We start from the raw sequence: 20,646 nt of genomic DNA, 5'->3' as shown, positions 1-20,646 counted from the left end.
ACAACGTTAAAGTAGTTTTTTTTTTTTTGTTTTTGTTTTTGTTTTTGAGTTAGCAGCATCTAATCTTCCTTGACCTTCTCTTGTTTTGTTGTCCTATTTCCATCAGAATCATGAGATTTACCATTGTTGTCACCTTTTTCGCCTTGTTTGCATTTTCTTTCTTGCATGGATCCAGTTCTACCACCACCAAGGTAATATTCATTCTTCTAACCTGATGCTATAGCTAACTGAAATTTATTATTAAGGGGGTTGCGAACTCCTTAATGGTTGATACTTTATGATTTATTTATGTTATATACTACGACAAGATAAAGCAATGTCATCCAGTTCAGCCAAGATGCCATTCGATTACAATTGAGATGGTTGAATCGAATGACTTGTTACTTTTTGAATAAGTGAATTCATAATTCTCAAAATTTTTGTCCGAGTCTTACAATTTGCTTAATTAATTCTCTAATCTTGATAATTATATGATCCATACATTTTGAATTAATTTAATCAATAATTAATTCTGTACCATTTTCGGTATTTTTTTTTTTTGCTTTTTGCTTATTTGAAGTTTTGTTAAGGGAGAATTGTTTTAGATCCCTTTCCAAAAAGTTATTCATTTAAAACTTTTCAAAAAACATATCTGAATTTATTTTCCATCATATATGGGTTAAAGAGCCATTATGTGAACCAAATGAGGCCTTAGATTTTTAATAATATCTATTTTATTTTTTGATAAATTATTAAAAAAGTAAAAAACAATCTTAAGATTTTCAATACAATTCATGATTTTATTCAATTCGATTTTCATTGTTAGTTATAAAATGATTACAAATTTTAGAAGAATGGTGAGCTCCTTTATGTTTGAAGCTGAAATTGGGTTAATTACTAGATCGATCCTTGAATATCATATTATTAAATTACTTTTTTCTAAAAAATGAAGTGATAAGCCATTCACTTCAGTTACTAAAGAAAATGGATGCAGCACTACATAGTTTACATGGGAGACCACTCATACCCGGACTCAGATTCTGTGATCAGTGCTAATCATCAGATGCTTGCTTCAGTTGTTGGCAGGTAAGTTACCAAGATATAAATGTAATTCCCAGTTGTCCACATCACATCAGCTGCAACCATCCTAACAGGAAACAATTGCAACCGTGCATGCGCACCCAGTAACATACAACAGACATTCTAGTGGAAAAATAAAAGCTAAGTTTGTAATTAAAGAGTACAAATACGAATATGTACTAAATACAAGGTTTTCCTTCCAAACTAAGCCTAAAGCATTGATTGAGTTTTCATGGATTGACTTAAACCTTAACACACGTTGGATTTTAAAATTAACTTAAATATACCTTGTGGACTTACATTATTGGGGGTCACAAAAATATCTTGCAACGGTGGTCGCAGCAGATGTTATCTCAAAGTAAACTGGGATTGTGTCCATATGTTTCACTGTTGGGTTGTGCAACAGTTCAATAGATTTAGCTAGGGTACCTACTGATTAGAAGTCCTAAATTTATCACCGATTTTTATTTTCCTTCTTTTGAAGCATTGATGGAGCACAACAGGCAGTAGTTCACCATTATACCAAGAGCTTCAGAGGGTTCTCTGCCATGCTCACGGAAGAACAAGCAGAGAAACTTTCTGGTAAGATTTACATGAGCTGAGTTGGGTATGTTTGGTATTAATTATTATTGTTTTTACTAGAAATGTTTGGAGTTTAGAAATAGAGACTTGTGAAAAATTATTATATCTTATCACATCAGATAACCACGTCCACTAGACACAATGACATAACCTAAGATTGTAAAGCACATTAATTATTCTCTAATTACTGATCCATGCATAACGGATGGTGCAGAGAGTGAATCGGTTGTTTCGGTTTTCGAGAGCCACACAATTCATCTTCACACCACACATTCTTGGGAGTTCTTGAGAGTTGATTCTATTAACCAATATAATCAATTGCCGATTGACGTGAAGTCGGATATGATCATTGGTGTCATTGACACTGGTAAAGTAGTAAAGGCTCTCTCTCTCTCTCTCTCACTATATATATATATATATGTTCATTTATGCTTATTTCTTTTGACTTGGCTAACAGTTATGCTGCTGTTTTTGTCTGTATATGTAATGTAATCCATTGGTAAAGGAATTTGGAAGGTATGTAGAGATATGATTTAATTATATATTAATAAAACTTTAAAACAGTGAAGGGAGATCACATCTTGCGCCACACACTCCCCAAATTGTCAGTGAGAGATGTTCTCAATATACAGTTAGAATATACTGAGGGGTGCAGATGTAAATTCCAGTAAAGCCATTTAGTCATTTAATTATTTCCTTAATCCTAATTTTGAAAATCATGGGATATATTTTAATTAATTAATCCTTTTTCTTTTAATTGAATCTAAAAAGAAGAGATAACCTGCCCCCAAACTCATAACCCCTCATCCTATCCACAAGAACCTCATCCACACCTAGCCACGGGATATTATAGCCATACGTCAGTCTCCCGATGAGTGGTAACAACAAACAAGTATGGAAAATGTTCCCGTTGTGCAGCTATAGTGTCTTATGGCTGGTCATGGATATATAGGAGATCCGACCACCTATGCTACGACCAGCTGGTGAAGGTTTACTTCAACCCAACCTAGCCCTGCCCAATTGGGACCCTACCATGAAGCTAGCCATGCACGCATCCCAACTTAATGCATCTTTATTTTGCTTACAGGAAACCAATTGCGAAAATCTCTCGTACAGTAACAGTTCTGAAAACAAGGCCAGCACCAGTGGTAGCTTCGTTTTCTTCGAAGGGACCAAATAAAATAGCACCTAGCATAATTAAAGTAAGTTTGCTTTCAAGTCAATGGCACATTTTTTGTTAAAAGTGCATTAACGCTGTAATTTGCACCTCATACCGTAAACAGGGATGTAACTGCTGCATCGGTTTAAGCAGTAAAACCCACATTAACCCAGCGTAAGTGAGTTAGGGTGGAGTCAACCTTGATAGGGTTTTAGGGCTGCCGAGGTCCATCTGCATTCTGTATGGGCTCAGGCGGGCTGGGCATGGGAAGAAAAACGAGGTTACTTGTGTTAGGTTAGGGTTACATATGGTTGGATTGGTCTCACTCTCAGGTTGAGGGTAGGGTTAGGGTTGACCCTTACCTCGGGTTGGGCCCTGGTTCATCTCAACCAGACACAACTAAGCCCAAGTTGCACCCCTAGGCCTTGTTTATAATAACTACTTCATAGGTTGTATAGCCAACGAAAGAAAAAATGCAAATTCATCGGGGAGGGTTTTTTGTTTATTCGTAATGCAGTGGCTATTTTGCCTCCCTTCGTTTTGAGACAAGTATCCACTTTCAGAAACAAAGGAGGGTTTATCTTCGGAAATCATTTCCACGAAAAAAGTATCTGCAAAGAACAATAATCACATTGATGCTATTGATCAATTGGAAAAATGCTGATCGTTAGTTATCTAAACACTATAATTAATGTCACTTTATTAATTATTTTGTAATTTTAATTGAATTTGTTCTCTTAGAATCAAAATATATCTGCAAAATATTTTGTAATGTTGCAGCCAGATATTACAGCACCAGGAGTAAATATATTGGCAGCTTGGTCTCCTGTGGCAACTGCTGAAACAGCAGGACGACCGGTTGACTACAATATAATCTCAGGGACCTCCATGGCCTGCCCACATGTCTCAGCCATTGCTGCTATCATCAAATCTGTCCACCCGTCATGGAGTCCAGCAGCCATACAATCCGCAATCATGACAACAGGTAATAAACCCCTTTTCATAAGAGTACATATATACTATACTACATTGGCAGTATAGTTTTGGTGGTTAATTTTGCTAATGTTTTAATTAATTCTTCTGTTGGGGTTTATTATAATTAATCTGGAGAAAATTAAATATGAAAGTTTTTAGAGGTTGGCAGTTTTCTACAATCCTTAGTGAGGTATAAATAGTCATTTAATTCAGCTAGTGTTTGAGCTTAGCTTATATTATTAATCCCAAGCCTGGATAAAGGAAGTGAGTTGGGTTAGGTCAGCACAACACAACTCAAAAGTGATACATTCAGCTAGTGTTTTGCCAAACTCTTTTGAATATACAACATAACTTAAAAGTGATACATCACAACATTGCTCAGTTGCGTACCTACAAAAAAAATTTCTCTTTTGTCATTAGAAATATGTAAAAATTCATCATTGAAGGAGTAAAGAGGCCAATAAAAGACATGAATTTGATTTGATTTCTTAAATAAAGTAATATTAATAAGAAATGGTACAGAGTTAATTTACACAGTTAAAGGAACGGTTGATATTCTAAATGAAAGTAGAAAAACATAAAAACATGATATTTTTAAATTATGGTGCATTGGAGAAGTAAATAATAGAAATAGAGTAGCAATAATAGTACACAAAGATTTGAAAAATGAAATTGTAAATGTTAAAAGAATCAGGAATAGAATAATCTTATTTAAATATATTTTAATTAAAAATTATTAATATAATTAGTGCTTACACATTACAAGTGGATTTAGAAGAAAGCATTAAAAGATGATATTAAGAAACATATACGGATTAGTTTAAGAAATTCTATCTGAAAAAGGATATTTTTATAAGGGGTTTGACTATGATGCTGGAAAGACATGAATCAGAAAAACTTAGAACCAATCAATCGGCATCATAAAAATAGTAACTAATCAAGTGGGTTTTCATCAAATGCATCAGAGGGGTTGTGATTGGTCAAAACCTTTCTAATATCATGTCTTTCTCGTTTCATAGATTTTCCCTTTTATAAGAGGACATCTAAATAGGTATGTGGAGAAAAGTAGTACAGGAAATGACATGATGTATAAAGAATTTAGGTTTTGGGAGAAGAATGGTAGAAGAGATACAATTTCCTGAGAAACAGGAGATTATATATGTATATTGAACACAAAGGGTACAATTAGGATTATAAACCGAGATATAACTCGATCAATGTGAGGGATTGAAGAGGACATAAGCTATAGATCAATTAGAGCATGATAGAAAAGATGGGAGGATGTATCTAGAGCATTACATTATGTGAGAATACCATCTAGGCTAGAAAAAAAATTATAAAATGGTCATAAGGTGAACAATGTTGTAAAAGTAAAGTGAGATATGACCAATAAAATAGCATCTGAAAAAAAAATGACTAGTAGAAATACGAATGTTGAGATGCATTTGTAGGAAAGCTAGAAGGGATAAGGTTAGAAATATACTTATGTACATCTTTGGCACATATTTGAAGAAGTGATTTGCCACAAGTTGAAGGGGCTAGAAGAACTAGGGGTAGACCGAAAAAATATCAGTTGAAGTAATGAAAGATGATTTTAGAGGTATTTGGTTTGCATGTTGAATTTGGTGGGAAGGGAAAGGATAAGATGGGGGCACAATGACAGAGGAAAATCAAACACAAAAATTTAATATTTTATTATTTCGTTGCAAATGGGAAAACAGTGACCGAATTCAATCCTCACAACACTTACAACCATGCATTTGGAATATCCCCTACTTTTTTTTTTCATTCATGAGGAGATATTCCCAATGCATAGATGCAATTAGGATTTGAGAAAACAGTGGAACACCAGCCCCAATAATAAAGCAAGTATTTTTCTGTATTAGACAAGTATCAGACAATCTTCCCCTCCTTGCACCTTTTCACAGGGAAATGGTATGAACGCACTTTCCAAAAATTGAGAAATACATTAATCTTGGCCTTTTGTCATTCCATTTGATTTTTTTATTTTTCTCTTCCCTTCCCTGCTTCCCACAAACCAAATGCAGCCTTTAAAGATCATGATTTTACAATGAATAAGGCACAAAGCAAAATGGAATGATAGAATAAGATTCATGCATGTAGCCAATACCATATGTACAGATGTACTACCTTCAGTTGTGTGTAGTACATTTCAGTTTATTTAAAAAAAAAAAAAAGATAATAATGATATATCGTTTTACATTTTCAAACTTGTAACGCTGTTAATTGAGATGATATTCTCACTAAGCAATATAACTATATTAAAACAAACGGTTCCTATTCTGCTAATATTTATATTATTATTATTAATATTGTTTAAATACTTATAATTAATGTTTGTTTGGTTTTGGAGAAATTATTTTTAATATCAATTATTACCCGGCCGGCCTGTGCCGATTGAGGCAATTACTTGATCATTTTTATATGACAAAGTTTTCTATTGCTTTGATTGATTCATACAGCTACAGTACTTGACAATACCCAGAGACCCATATTAAGCAGCTTAGAGGAATCAGCGTCGACGCCTTTTGACTATGGATCTGGACACGTAAATCCAGTTGCAGCACTAGATCCTGGGCTGGTTTACGATTTTAATTTCAATGACGCTTATGATTTTATCTGTAATGAGAAGAATATCACACTCAGAGACGCGCTGAGATTTACAGGGAAGTACGTTCCTTGTAAAAACCCACCGGTCCCAATCTACAATCTGAATTATCCTTCAATTGGTGTGACAGACATGAGTGGAAGCCTCTCGGTTGATCGCACAGTCACTTACTACGGTGAAGGTCCAACTGTTTATGTTGCATCTGTAATGCAACCACCTGGAGTAAACGTTATGGTCCGTCCTAATCAGCTCAAATTCAGCAAAGCCGGTGATAAGAAGTCTTTTATGATAGATTTCAAGCCCTACAAGGATAGTAATGGCAGATTTGTGTCTGGGGAGTTGATATGGAGCAACTTAAACGGAGTCCATAGGGTTAGGAGTCCCATTGTACTTCATGTGCTCTCAGTCTAGCTACCTATAGCAGTATAGCCTATAACTAGCTGCTTATATACTACTTAATTTAAGCTATGTGTGTAGTGTACGTATTCTATCTTCAAAGTTCAAACTCATGTATGTTATATATGTATCAATAAACTCATGTATGTTATATATGTACGTATTCTGGGTGGTGCTTTCTGCCTGTACGTACCATGCATGCATGCTGTTTAAGTATCAGAAGAGTTGTGCTTTTCTGTCTTGGAAAAATTACCATCCCTTATTGTGAGGATTCTTAATTTGTTAATTCCAATCAAGTTTACCTCGATTCTCCCGGCCAATCTGCGCGGCAACAATTGGTGCCCTTTGTGGGAAGCCATTGCTATGACGACCCCCACTTAGGATAAAAAAAAAATAATACTCTAAATAAATAAATATATATATTTATTTTATTTTTTGATAAATTGTTAAAAAATAGAGAAGAAATCTTATGATTTACAATACAACTTGGTGCGGGTTAGCTTGGCCCAACTCACCGCGAGCTGGGAGGCCCAGCCCACTAGCATCTGACAGTGTCAACCACAGTAGGAGGGAGCCCTACTGCCTCTGTACGGAGCCAACCACATGACCATCGGACATACCCACCAGGGCCTACAGCTTGACCTCGTACATCTCTCATCCGGGGCGTTCATCTTCACCTACCTCTAGCACGCTTAAGTATAAATAAGAGATAATTGCCCCTTAAAGGGAACCTGGAACAAAAAATTCCAACACCACTCACTCATTTACTCCCTGCACCTATCTTGTCTCCTTAGCATTTATTTAGGGAGATCTGGTGCATCCGAGGACTATCTCCAAAGCCTCTCCTGCACCCTCTCCTATAGCAAAGATTCATTAATACAAATACTGTGCATTAATACTGTAATTTTGCACCTTTTTCATATTGTTAGATAACTATTCATGGGAGTTTGGGGAATAGGTGTGTATAAGAGATCCGAATTCCTTGTTGATAGGTTGAATTAAGGTGGGGTCAACCTTGATAGAGTTTTAGGGCTGAGGTCCATCTCCATTTTGTGTATAGGCTCAAGCGGGCTGGGCATGGGAAGAAAAACAAGGTTACTTGTGTTAGGTTAGGATTACATATGGTTGAATTTAGCCTCAGGCTTAGGGTGAGGGTTGGGTTGGAGTTGACCATCATTACCTCGGGTTGGGCTCTGGTTCATCTCAACCGTAGACAACTAAGCCCAAGTTGCACCCCTAGGCCTTTCCGCCTTTGTTTATATTAACTGCTTCATATGCTGTATAGCCAAAGAAAAAAAAAATGCAAATTCATGAAAAATAGGTCAGAGAGATTTTTTTTGTTTATTCGTAATGCAGTGGCTATTTTGCCTCCCTTCATTGTGAGATAAGTATTCACTTTCAGAAACAAAGGAGGGTTTATCTTTGGAAATTATTTCCCTGAAAAGTATTTGCAACGAACAATACCACATTAGTGCTATTGATCAATTGGAAAAATGTTGATTGCTAGTAATCTAAACTCTACAATGTCATTTTATTAATTATTTTGTAATTTTAATTGAATTTGTTAGATCATTTAAAATCGATCACGATATCTGCAAAATATTTTGTAATGTTTCAGCCAGATATTACAGCCAGGAGTAAAAATATGTTGACAGCATGGTCTCCTGTGGCAACTCGTGGAACAGCTGGGCGATCTATTGACTACAATATAATGTCCGGGACGAAATGGGATTCAATCAGTACAAAGTCCATTCAAACAACTATGATAGTCTTGCATTGGGAATATCTCGTCATGAAATAAAACATAAAAGTACGGAGATGTTCCCGATGCAAGGCTGTAAAGACTGTTCGAATAGTGTTTGAACCGGCCTTGCAGTGACTCATCCTAGACCTCCATGGCTTGCCCACATGTCTCAGCCATTGCTGCTATCATCAAATCTGTCCATCCTTCATGGAGTCCAGCAGCAATACAATCAGCAATCATGACATCAGGTAATAAACCTTTTCTTATATATCAAAAGATTTTAAATCTCAATTAAGATTAATTTGTTTAAGCCTTGATGGAGGAAGATTTGACCCGACCCCTTGGCCCTATGACACGTGGAAGCAACCAAGAGTGACCTGGCAGAAGCGCCAGCTCGGCACGACAGCAGGCCCTCCAACCCGAGCTTTGAGTAAAAAGTCCCGAGCTCCCCCAAAGGGGGAACCTACAACCCGAGCTCCGAGCTCTCCCATCGAGGTCCTGAGTCTAACAAAAAGCACAAAAGGCAAAGACCTGAACTGCCCACCCAGAGGTAGTTCGGGCCACACTTCTACCCGAGCTCAAGACTTCACTTCACACACCACTTCGGCTCCAAGTGTCCTGGCTGAACAACCGTACCTGACGACCAGGAGACCCGTATACGGAGGTGGCGCACTTGATTGATTAAAGGTCCGATACATGATAGCCGTCATCCAATGGCCACCTGCCACCGCCATCTCAGACGGGCAGAGGCGGCCCTGGCAGCTGGCAGTGGAGGTTATGACACCCGAACTGGTGATTGGTAGAGGAAATGACACTCGACCTGGTAGAGGAGGTGACCTGATCTGGCAGAGGTAATGATGCCCGAATTGGCAGAGGCATGGAAGTAAGTGTACAGGGTGAATATAAAAGGCCCCCATCTCAGAAAGAAGAGGGTATGTGATTCTTGCGCTTTCTGGTGTTAGAATTCCTCATTTCCCTTGCCTTTTGAAGAGCACTAACTTGAACTTCAGAGTGTTCTAACCGGGTTCCTCCCCGTAAGTCTCCATTTTCTTCCTTGTTTCAGGCACCTCCAATCTCGTCAGAAGCGAGGTAATCGGCAGCTAGGACCGACCGGATTGCGCACTATCAAGCCTCATACTACATTGGCTGCATAATTTAGGGTTTAATCTATTAGGCTGCATTTGGTTTAAAGGAAAAAGTAGGTAAAAGAAGGGAAAGATAAAAAACCTTTGCAACCCTTGTATAGGTTTCCCTTCCTTTCCCTTTAAATCAAATGTAGCTAGCTTAGTGTTTATTATAATTAATTTGGAGTAAAATGTGCAAAATTTCACAGGTTGGTTACAATCCTTAAAACTTAAAATTTCATATGTTAGTGCATTAAGAAATAATTAGGTTTGGTTCGTTGGTTTTTCAGTTTTTTTAATTTTTATAAAATTTATTATAAATATATAATAAAAAAGATAAATATAGATATAAAATATTATATTTTAAATAATAAACAATATATCATATATTATAAATATATATAATTATATAAAATGAAAATACATATTTATTAATTTATAATATTTAAAAATATAAAAGTATATAATATACATATCGGTCGATTCGATTAACTGTCAGTTTTCTATATTGATTAACCAAAACCGAACTGATCGGTTCAATTAACCAATTTTTCAGATATTTTGTTCACACCTAGGAACCACAGCAAAGCCAGTGTTAAAGTCCTCCCAAATGCGCACATAAAAGCTTTGATTTCATGGTCGTAAAGTGGTTTTGCAGAAAAAGTGGAGGGTGTTTTTTGCCGCATCAAATTGCTATAAAAAAGTTAACCACTCACCCTGGTCAACACGGTGAAGTAACGGGGTTTCAATTTTCCCATTTTGTATTTATTATTAGAAAAATATCATTTCATTGATCTGTGATCTGCTACAAAGAGAACGTGTACAATGGCCCACGGAATCCAATCAGGAGTAAAGAATAATCAAAAGTAGGGTCAGTTTGTAGTTTATTTGTATTTTTCTGTATTATATAATTTTCTCTTGATGTCTTTTTTTTCTAAGGCTCAGTTTGGAAAGATTATATATATATATATATATATATATATATATTTATATTTATAAATTAATGAGGACAGATTTGACCCTCCAATGACATTATGATACATGGCACCTCATAACAAATAAGTGACACCCGGCAACAAATTGCCAAATTGATGGTCACCTGGCGACCTGCGCGCGGCCTGGCACCATGTGCGCAACCTAGCGGCCTGATGCGGCCTGCGCTGACCTAGCGTGGCTTGGCGGTTTCACATGCGCCAACCTGGCAACCAATGAGACATGCTCGCCGACAAACTCGGCATGCGTACCCTACGATCCTTGGAGGTCAGCCTACGTTCTGGAAGATGGTCAATGTGCATGGTGGTTACCTCCAAGGATCTTGCATCAGTTAGACATGACCTCCCGGAGATTTTGGAGGCGTTACATGAGCAAGGCTTATATGAAGGCATCAACCCCTATGACTCAAGGGGGGCAAATAAGCATATTCTACCTCTCATACTTTGTGATTTTTATCTTGCAATCTACTATGAAAGTACTGACTTAAGCATCAGAGCGACCTCGCCGGGTTAGTCACCCCGGGTCCTCTGACATTGATTCCTTGTAGGTCTCTAAAGAACGACGAAGCTCAATAATCATTGTGAGATAAGTATTCACTTTCAGAAACAAAGGAGGGTTTATCTTTGGAAATTATTTCCCTGAAAAGTATTTGCAACGAACAATACCACATTAGTGCTATTGATCAATTGGAAAAATGTTGATTGCTAGTAATCTAAACTCTACAGTGTCATTTTATTAATTATTTTGTAATTTTAATTGAATTTGTTAGATCATTTAAAATCGATCACGATATCTGCAAAATATTTTGTAAAGTTTCAGCCAGATATTACAACCAGGAGTAAAAATATGTTGACATCATGGTCTCCTGTGGCAACTCGTGGAACAGCTGGGCGATCTGTTGACTACAATATAATGTCCAGGACGAAATGGTATTCAATCAGTCCAAAGTACATTCAAACAACTATGATAGTCTTGCATTGGGAATATCTCGTCATGAAATAAAATATAAAAGTATGAAGATGTTCCCGATGCAAGGCTGTAAAGACTGTTCGAATAGTGTTTGAACCGGCCTTGCAGTGACTCGTCCTAGACCCCCATGGCTTGCCCACATGTCTCAGCCATTGCTGCTATCATCAAATCTGTCCATCCTTCATGGAGTCCAGTAGCAATACAATCAGCAATCATGACATCAGGTAATAAACCTTTTCTTATATATCAAAAGATTTTAAATCCCAATTAAGATTAATTCGTTTAAGCCTTGATGGAGGAAGATTTGATCCGACCCCTTGGCCATACGACACGTGGAAGCAACCAAGAGTGACCTGGCAGAAGCGCCAACTCGGTACGACAGCGGGCCCCCAACCCGAGTTCCGAGCAAAAAGTCCCGAGCTCCCCCAAAGGGGGAACCTACAACCCGAGCTCCGAGCTGAAGAGTCCCGAGCTCCCCAAGGAGGAACCCGAGCTCTCCCTTCGAGGTCCTGAGTCTAACAAAAAGCACAAATGGCAAAGACCCGAACTGCCCACCCAGAGGTAGTTCGGGCCACACTTCTACCCGAGCTCAAGACTTCACTTCACACACCACTTCGGCTCCAAGTGTCCTGGCTGAACAATCGTACCTGACGACCAGGAGACCCGTACACGGAGGTGGCGTACCTGACTGATTAAAGGTCCGATACATGACAGCCGCCATCCAACGGCCACCTGCCACCGCCATCTCAGACGGGCAGAGGCGGCCCTGGCAGCTGGCAGTGGAGGTTATGACACCCACCTGCCACCGCCATCTCAGACGGGCAGAGGCGGCCCTGGCAGCTGGCAGTGGAGGTTATGACACCCGAACTGGTGCAGAGGAAATGACACCCGACTTGGCAGAGGAGGTGACCTGATCTGGCAGAGGTAATGATGCCCGAATTGGCAGAGGCATGGAAGTAAGTGTACAAGATGAATATAAAAGGCCCCCATCTCACAAAGAAGAGGGTATGTGATTCTTGCGCTTTTTGGTGTTAGAATTCCTCATTTCCCTTGCCTTCTAAAGAGCACTAACTTGAACTTTAGAGTGTTCTAACCGGGTTCCTCCCTGTAAATCTCCATTTTCTTCCTTGTTTCATGCACCTCCAATCTCGTCAGAAACGCGGTAACCGGCAGATAGGACCGATCGGATTACGCACTATCAAGCTTGTCGTAAAGTGGTTTTGCATAAAAAGTGGAGGGTGTTTTTTGCCGCATCAAATTGCTATCAAAAAGTTAACCACTCACCCCGGTCAACACGGTGAAGTAACGGGGTTTCAATTTTCCCATTTTGTATTTATTATTGGAAAAATATCATTTCATTGATCTGTGATCTGCTATAAACAGAACGTGTACAATGGCCCACAGAATCCAATCAGGAGTGAAGAACAATCACAAGTAGGGTCGGTTTGTGGTTTATTTGTATTTTTTATAATTTTCTTCTGACGCCTTTATTTATTTCAGGCTCTGTTCGGAAAGATTACAAATATATATATATATATATATATATATATATAGTATAAATGTATATAAAATAATACAAAATATAAGTTTTCGTAATCTACAAATTACAAATTTATATTCCTTCCAAACTGAGTGTAAAATACTGGTTGGTGAACACAAAAAACGAGGAGATCAAATCAACTCCCTCAAGATTGTACCCCCACAACGTTTTACAGCACATCCCCGCCGTATAATACCCGAAATTATGATGATGATGATACACGGCGGGAATGATTTGAACTCAAAAACGAGGCAAAGGAGCCAGACCTCGGTTGGTGCAGCTTATTTGTATTTGGGGTCTGTTTCATCGTCGGACGGATGGGTCACGTCAACTTTTTCTTAGACCACCATTTTCTTCCTTCAAAACCACTTTCCAAGTTACAGATGCTAGGAAAGTTCACCCCCCTTGTCTTATTCAAATGACTCGTTGACTTGACTTGTAGTCTACAGACAGAGACTTGGTTCAATTTGTAGTCTATCATAATAGTAATAGCTACAAGTATAAATTTCAGTAGGTTTTGTTATGAATTATGATTGAGTGGCAACGGATGAACAAGCTTGGGTAAGCTACAATAGGCGTTTTGTTGATCAATGGAAACCTTAGAAACTTTGAGTACTTCGTTTGGATTATCATCTACCCAGCTTTCTTAATTCCCTCGTTTTTCTTTTTGTTTGCTAATTCCAGTTTCATCGGAATCATGAGATTTACAATTATTCTCACCCTTCTCACCTTCTTTGCATTTTCTTTCTCGCATGGATCCAGTACCACCACTAATAAGGTAATACTTCTAGGCTTCTAGCATGGTATATATTTTTATATAATTGACAGAGAGAGAGAGATTAATATAGTAATTAGTTAAGGAAATGAAGATGGATGTACTTAGTCATTAAAACATGGATGCAGCACTACATAGTATACATGGGAGAGCACTCGTACCCGGATTCAGATTCTGTGATTAGAGCCAACCACGAGATGCTTTCTTCAGTGATTGGCAGGTAAGATGTGAATTCCCCCCTCCCCAGTTGTCCCATCGTATCATCTACAACTATGCGCCCAATTTCTTTTTTGCCATTGTTGGGTTGCTACGATTATTTAATTTGCTGCAACTGTAATCAATAAATTTAGAATACCTAATGTTTATATAATTTCCATTTTGCTTTTCAAGTATTGACGGAGCACAACAGGCAGTAATTCACCATTATACCAAGAGCTTCAGGGGTTTTTCTGCCATGCTCACGCCAGAACAATTAAAGAAACTTTCTGGTAAGATTGACTTGAGTTTATTTGGGAAAAGGCTTAATTACATACTAAGACCCACCCCCATAACCAATAGTCAAATACCGATGCTGCAGAGATTGAATCAGTTGTTTCCATTTTCGAGAGCCGGACATATCATCTTCAGACCACGCATTCTTGGGAATTCTTGGGAGTCGATTCTATTTACCAATACAACCAATTGCCCATTGACGTGAAGTCGGATATTATCATTGGTGTCATTGACACTGGTAAACTAAAGGTTCTTTATGTAAATATATTATTTATATGTGCTTAATTGTTTCTTTTTACTATCACCATCATCATCAGACCTTTTGACTGCTGTTGATGGTCTCTCTCTATAGGAGTGCTCATTTGTTTTTTTTTTTTTGGATTTATTTGGTAGGAATTTGGCCTGAATCAGAGAGCTTCAATGATAGAGGCTTAGGGCCTGTTCCCAAGAGATTTATGGGAAAATGTGTCACTGGTGATCATTTTACATTGGCAAACTGTAACAGGTAGTATGTGTGAATACTTGTTTAAGTTACAGTGTTGAAGACTGATCAAAATGTACCATCTTGCAGTCTTGCCTTCTCTTTCTGTTAATTTGCTTTTTTGCTGCAAATTCTAGTTAGTTCTATGATTAAACCCCATCAAACTTAATTATAAGCATGGAATCCCCTCGATCTTGAGTATTGGGTTTTTTGGATTATATTTTTGCAGTAAAGTTGTAGGTGCTCGGTATTACTTGAAAGGACTTGAGGCAGAATATGGGCCTCTTGAATCTTTAAATTCTACTTTCTTCCGGTCAGCTCGGGTGGCACCCACACCGCATCCATAGTGGCTGGATCCATGGTGAGAAATGCCAGCTTGTATGGAATTGCCGGAGGTGTTGCGAGGGGAGGTGCGCCTAGCGCTAGGCTTGCCGTCTACAAAGTTTGCTGGGGGACCTTGGGGCTATGTTCCGACGCTGACGTCCTTTCAGCCTTTGATGATTCCATCAATGATGGCGTTGATATAATCTCTATCTCACTTGGCGGGATACCTTTCGTTAGCTACTTTGATGATGCCAACTCCATTGGAGCTTTCCATGCATTCAGGAAAGGAATTTTGGTCTCAGCCGCAGCTGGAAATTTTTTCTTCCCTGGAACAGTGGGAAATGCCGCGCCTTGGATTCTCACTGTCGCTGCGAGCTCTGTGGATCGAGAATTCATCTCCGATGTTCATCTTGGTAACTCAAAAATTCTCAAGGTATATATACGTATTAATTAAATCTAGATGATAAATTAATTAATGAGAACAATACCGGTCATTTTTTTTTTAATTTTAAATGAAATTAATGATGAATCAGAGTTACTCGTTAAACCCATTTAAGATGGATGGGTTTTATGGTGTGATAAACGCGAGTGATGCAGCTGCTCCCGGTGTTCCTTCTACCAATGCTAGGTATAAATTATTATTAGTTAATTGATGTTCAATTTGTTATGGATCGATGCATAGAATTGGTCCTGTTGCTTCCCACTTTCTGATTTTATGTAGATGATGTATGTTTCCTGCAGCTTCTGTGAGGAGGAGAGTCTTGACCACACGTTGATTAAGGGAAAGATAGTGGTGTGCGTGCGTAATAGTACAAGAACAGATATATCAGGGGAAACCATACGACGGGGCGGTGGTGTCGGGATGATACTCGTCGATTCATTTCCCAAGGAAATACTCAGACAGTTCGAAATCCCAAGCATTCAAATTAATGTTAAACAATCACAATTACTTCAATCATATCTGGCTACGGATAGGTAAGTAGCCTAATATCTCAGCTTCGCCTTCAAATAATTATTGGCCCTAGAAATCAATTTTACTTTGGTATGAGCTCAAAACTCATTCTTCAAGACTTCAAATACCGATTCTCTCATTAGCTTCACTTGACTTGCAAGTGCTCAACCAGGCTCAAATACCGATTCTTTTCATTTTAAGGAAAAAAAAGAAATAAGGGATTTTTATAGTTCAGTTTACCTCAAAAATCTAACGCCCACCGTACAGAAATTTCCAGCCCAGAAATGGGGTCACCTAGGGGGTTATCATTTCCACCCCGGCCTGGCCCAGCCCAGAAATTTCCAGGCTTGAGCCTAGTTTCTTGTGACTAGACGCTGCCCATGTGTATGGTCCAACTAAAGCTGCAAGTTGGATTGTCCATTTGAAGTATTATTTAGGCCCATTGAAAATTTAACAATCTCCCAAATCAATCTGATCCATGATCACCATTAGGGCCAATCCATACCCAGTCTGAACTCAACTCACTTCCAATCAAACCTAATGGCAACAGTTTGGATTAGAATTAAGTTTGAGAATTTAACCCTACCCAACCTAAACTGCTCAATAACGATACTCATAGTTTAGTTAATTGAATCGTAGGCATATTTTTCAAATTGAACTGATACCATCAGTTTTTAGAAAATCGTGAACCAAAGCCAATTGATTAATCGGTCAATTGGTTCAGTTTTTTACCAGTTCAGTTCATCAGTTTTTCGGTCTTTTGATATTTAAATATATGTTTATAAACATATTTTACCAGTTCAGTTTATATATGTTTATAAATATGCATTATATATAAACATATATTTAAATATCAAAAGACTGAAAACCAATGAACGAATTGGTCAAAAACTAAACAGAACAACTGGTTAATCGGTCGGTTTTGGTTCACGCCGGTGGTATCAATTCAATTTGGAAAATAAGCTTACAGTTGAATTAACCAAACTATAAACACCCCTATTGAGCAGATTAGGTGACATTTAAAAGGGTATTGTGGGAATTTTAAAAACATAAAGGGGACCATGACCTACCTTCCTTTGCCACCCCTTGGCTCCGCCCCTGCATACATTAATCAAAACCAACTGGTTCGATTAATAAAAAATTTTGATTTGGTTTCGTCAGTTTAGTTCGGTTTTTTGATTTGTGATGATCACCTCTACTATTATATGGTCATTCCTATGTACCATGAAGCCATGCATCCTTGTTTTGCCAACAGGAAACCAATTGCCAAAATCTCTCCCACAAGAACGGTTCTGAAAACAAGACCTGCACCAGTGGTGGCTCCATTTTCTTCAAAGGGCCCAAATTTACTTGCACCTAGCATAATAAAAGTAAGTTCGCTGCATTTTCTATCACAAAGATGCACTCAAGCCTAATTGTGGTTTATGGGTATCACTTTTATGGTCTGGTTATGCTACAATGCTTTCGTGATACTCATTAATAGGGATATTATCGAGTTTGGGCTCCCTTGATAAGGTTTATGGGTGTCAATGGTATTCAAAAATCTGATTTTGAATTTGAGATTCGACATAATCGAATTGAATTCGGATAATTCAAATATCTAGTCGGTTGAATTAGGATATGACCTGATTCGATTCGATAAATATCCGAATTCGATTGATTATTTAATTCTTATATTAATATATAAAATATTTAAATATCTTATATATATATATATATATACAATAATTAAATTATATATTTATATATTTATATAAATAAAATATTTATTTTATATATTTATTAATTACTTAAAATAATTAATTAATCAAATTGAATATTTGAATATTTAATCGGATTCAAATTCAAATATTAATTTTTAATATCCATCGGATATCAAATAAAATTCGGATATCAAACTTTCTAATCAGAATTGGAATTCAAATATTACTTGATCCGATTCAAATTCGATATATTTACACCCAGACCTAACTTTTAATATCTAATCGGAATTGGAATTGGAATTCAAACATTTATAAAGAAGTGAGAATACGGCATCTTACGCTGCCCAGACCTAACTTGTTGTACACTTCATAATATATGTCTAGGCTTGGGCATCAGGCTTGCCTGCATAAATTGATGAAATTATATTTTTAAAAAGAAACAAAATTACTTGTTGTAACCAATGAACTGATACCATAAAATTGATAATAAATCAGATCAGGTGGTTATTTATCAAATTTATTATATTTTTATATTTAATTTATGGGAAAGGCCAGGTTGTTCAGGTCTAGAACCCAGGCTTATCCTACATTATGTGTGGGCTTAGAAGAAAAACTTGTGCATAGACCAAAAAATTTTCAAAATGAGCTGGGCCAAGAAAAATGATCACCTTGTCTATATAATGTTGTATAACACCAAATCCAAAAGGAATAATGGTGGAAATTCTTCTCTTAAAATTACAATATCATTTAATTTTCTTTTCTCAGGATCATAATATCTGCAGTATTTTAATTTGTAATGTTGCAGCCCGATATTGCAGCACCAGGGGTCAATATATTGGCAGCGTTGTCTCCCGTAGCAACTGCTCTAACGGCTGGACGATCTGTTGATTACAATATAATCTCAGGCACCTCCATGGCCTGCCCACATGTCTCAGCCATTGCTGCTATCATCAAATCTGTCCACCCTTCGTGGAGTCCAGCAGCCATACAATCTGCAATCATGACAACAGGTAATAATTAAACCCCTTTTCTTATATATCCAAAGCTTTTTAATCCCAATTATAAGCCATTGTCTCATACTACATACTGGCAGCAGAATTTCGAGGTCTTAATTTTGCAAATGTTTCAATTCTGCTGTTGGGTGCATTATAATTTGGAGCAAAATCTGCAACACCAGAAGTTTAGTCATACTCTGATTCCCTGGAATACAAAATTGATTAGCAACTTTGAATATAATATAATTAATAGTATAAATATATATGAACAGAAGAGGAATGAGATACCAAGTCCTAAAACATATCAATTATGATCGTCCTATTCCATTACGATAATTACTTGACCATTTTTAACAAGTTTTTTTTCTTGCTTTGATACATGCAGCTACACTACATGACAATACTCAAAAACCCATAATCAGTAGCCTACAGGAATCTGTGTCGACACCTTTCGATTATGGATCTGGGCATGTAAATCCAATTGCAGCATTGGATCCTGGGCTGGTTTACGATTTTGATTCCAATGATATTATTGATTTTCTTTGTAGTCTCAACTATGCAGCTACAGAAATGCTGGGACTCACAGGGAAGATAGTTTTTTGTAAAAACCCACCAATTCCCTCTTACAATCTCAATTATCCCTCAATTGGTGTGGCAACATTCATGAATGGAAGCATCTCCGTTAATCGAACAGTCACTTACTACGGTGAAGGTCCAACAGTTTATGTTGCCTCTGTGAAGCAGCCAAGAGGCGTGAATGTTGTGATCCGTCCTAATAAACTTAAATTTAGTAAAGCTGGTAAGAAGAAGTCTTTCGTGGTAGATTTCAAACCCAACAAGGATACTAATGGCAGCTTTGTGTTTGGGGAATTGATGTGGAGCAACAATGTCCATTGGGTTAGGAGTCCCATTGGGCTTTTTTTGTTCTCAGAGTAGCTTAGTTGCTGGTTATAATTCAAGCTATTAGTACATATACTTTTTTTCTCCCTTCTCTTATTATGCACCAATAAAGCACATTTGCAGCCACATGATGATGTGAACCACTCCATCTTTCCATGATGGGCTGGGCTGGGCCGGGCCGGGCCGGGCCAGCCCAGACTATTTGTGAAAAATTGTCCTAGATATTTTTGGAATACTGAATCATGTTGACAATTCAAAGACAAGATGTGCAACAGGAATTTTATTTTATTTTGTTTGTTGATTGTTCAGAAACCGATTACATGTCTTCATCAACATTTATTTGCTTTTATTTTTTACGGTTGAAGATCATTTTGCTAAACTATCTACGAATAAGACCACTCAGCTCATCATGCCGTGGGATGATTTTCTCTCTGTAAAACCAGCCACTGAATGTCAAGTTCTCCGATGGAAGCTAGAAAACTACGTATTACAATGTGAAGCTCCTTGAAGCCGCCAACAATGACCAGGAAGGCAGGAACATCGGACTCGACTAGAAAATTCAACCCAAAATATTAAATTAGTAAGGCTCAGTTTGGAAAGATTAGTGCAAATAAGTGGAGTAAAAATACATAATTTCCTACAGGGATGGCAATTTTTCCCATCCCCACACGGTACTTGACCTCCCCAACCGGGTGAGGATGGGGATGGAGACTGTCTTGATGAAAACGAGGACAGGCAGTGAAGAAGTCCCCACCCCACCCCCCATCCCGATCCTGATTATTTATATTATATATATAAAATATTATTTACATTTGAACTTTTTTCTTTATTTTAAATAAATGTTTTTTCCAAAA

The 20,646-nt window shown here is 37.6% G+C and overlaps 1 protein-coding gene and 1 pseudogene across 2 annotated transcripts; both read left to right on the top strand.

The window, feature by feature from the left end:
* Positions 1-967: 967 nt before the first annotated feature.
* On the top strand, positions 968-6,815 carry LOC104591319 (subtilisin-like serine-protease S). The gene is made up of 7 exons (XM_010250125.2): positions 968-1,065; positions 1,544-1,641; positions 1,856-2,013; positions 2,147-2,157; positions 2,729-2,843; positions 3,581-3,785; positions 6,259-6,815. The coding sequence occupies exons 1-7, from the start codon at positions 968-970 to the stop codon at positions 6,813-6,815; spliced, it is 1,242 nt and encodes a 413-aa protein (XP_010248427.2).
* Positions 6,816-13,674: 6,859 nt separating this feature from the next.
* On the top strand, positions 13,675-20,080 carry LOC104591318 (subtilisin-like serine-protease S; annotated as a pseudogene). The gene is made up of 12 exons (XR_016077972.1): positions 13,675-13,731; positions 13,855-13,948; positions 14,074-14,165; positions 14,336-14,433; positions 14,523-14,675; positions 14,831-14,942; positions 15,148-15,675; positions 15,776-15,870; positions 15,984-16,217; positions 17,450-17,564; positions 18,703-18,907; positions 19,278-20,080. The product of XR_016077972.1 is annotated as a subtilisin-like serine-protease S (transcript).
* Positions 20,081-20,646: the final 566 nt, after the last annotated feature.

Source organism: Nelumbo nucifera, chromosome 6 (genome assembly GCF_055504915.1).
Source record: "Nelumbo nucifera cultivar China Antique chromosome 6, China Antique-T2T, whole genome shotgun sequence".
Taxonomy (NCBI): domain Eukaryota; kingdom Viridiplantae; phylum Streptophyta; class Magnoliopsida; order Proteales; family Nelumbonaceae; genus Nelumbo; species Nelumbo nucifera.
The sequence above is the reverse complement of the archived record's forward strand: the minus strand, read 5'-3'. Positions and strand labels throughout refer to the sequence as shown.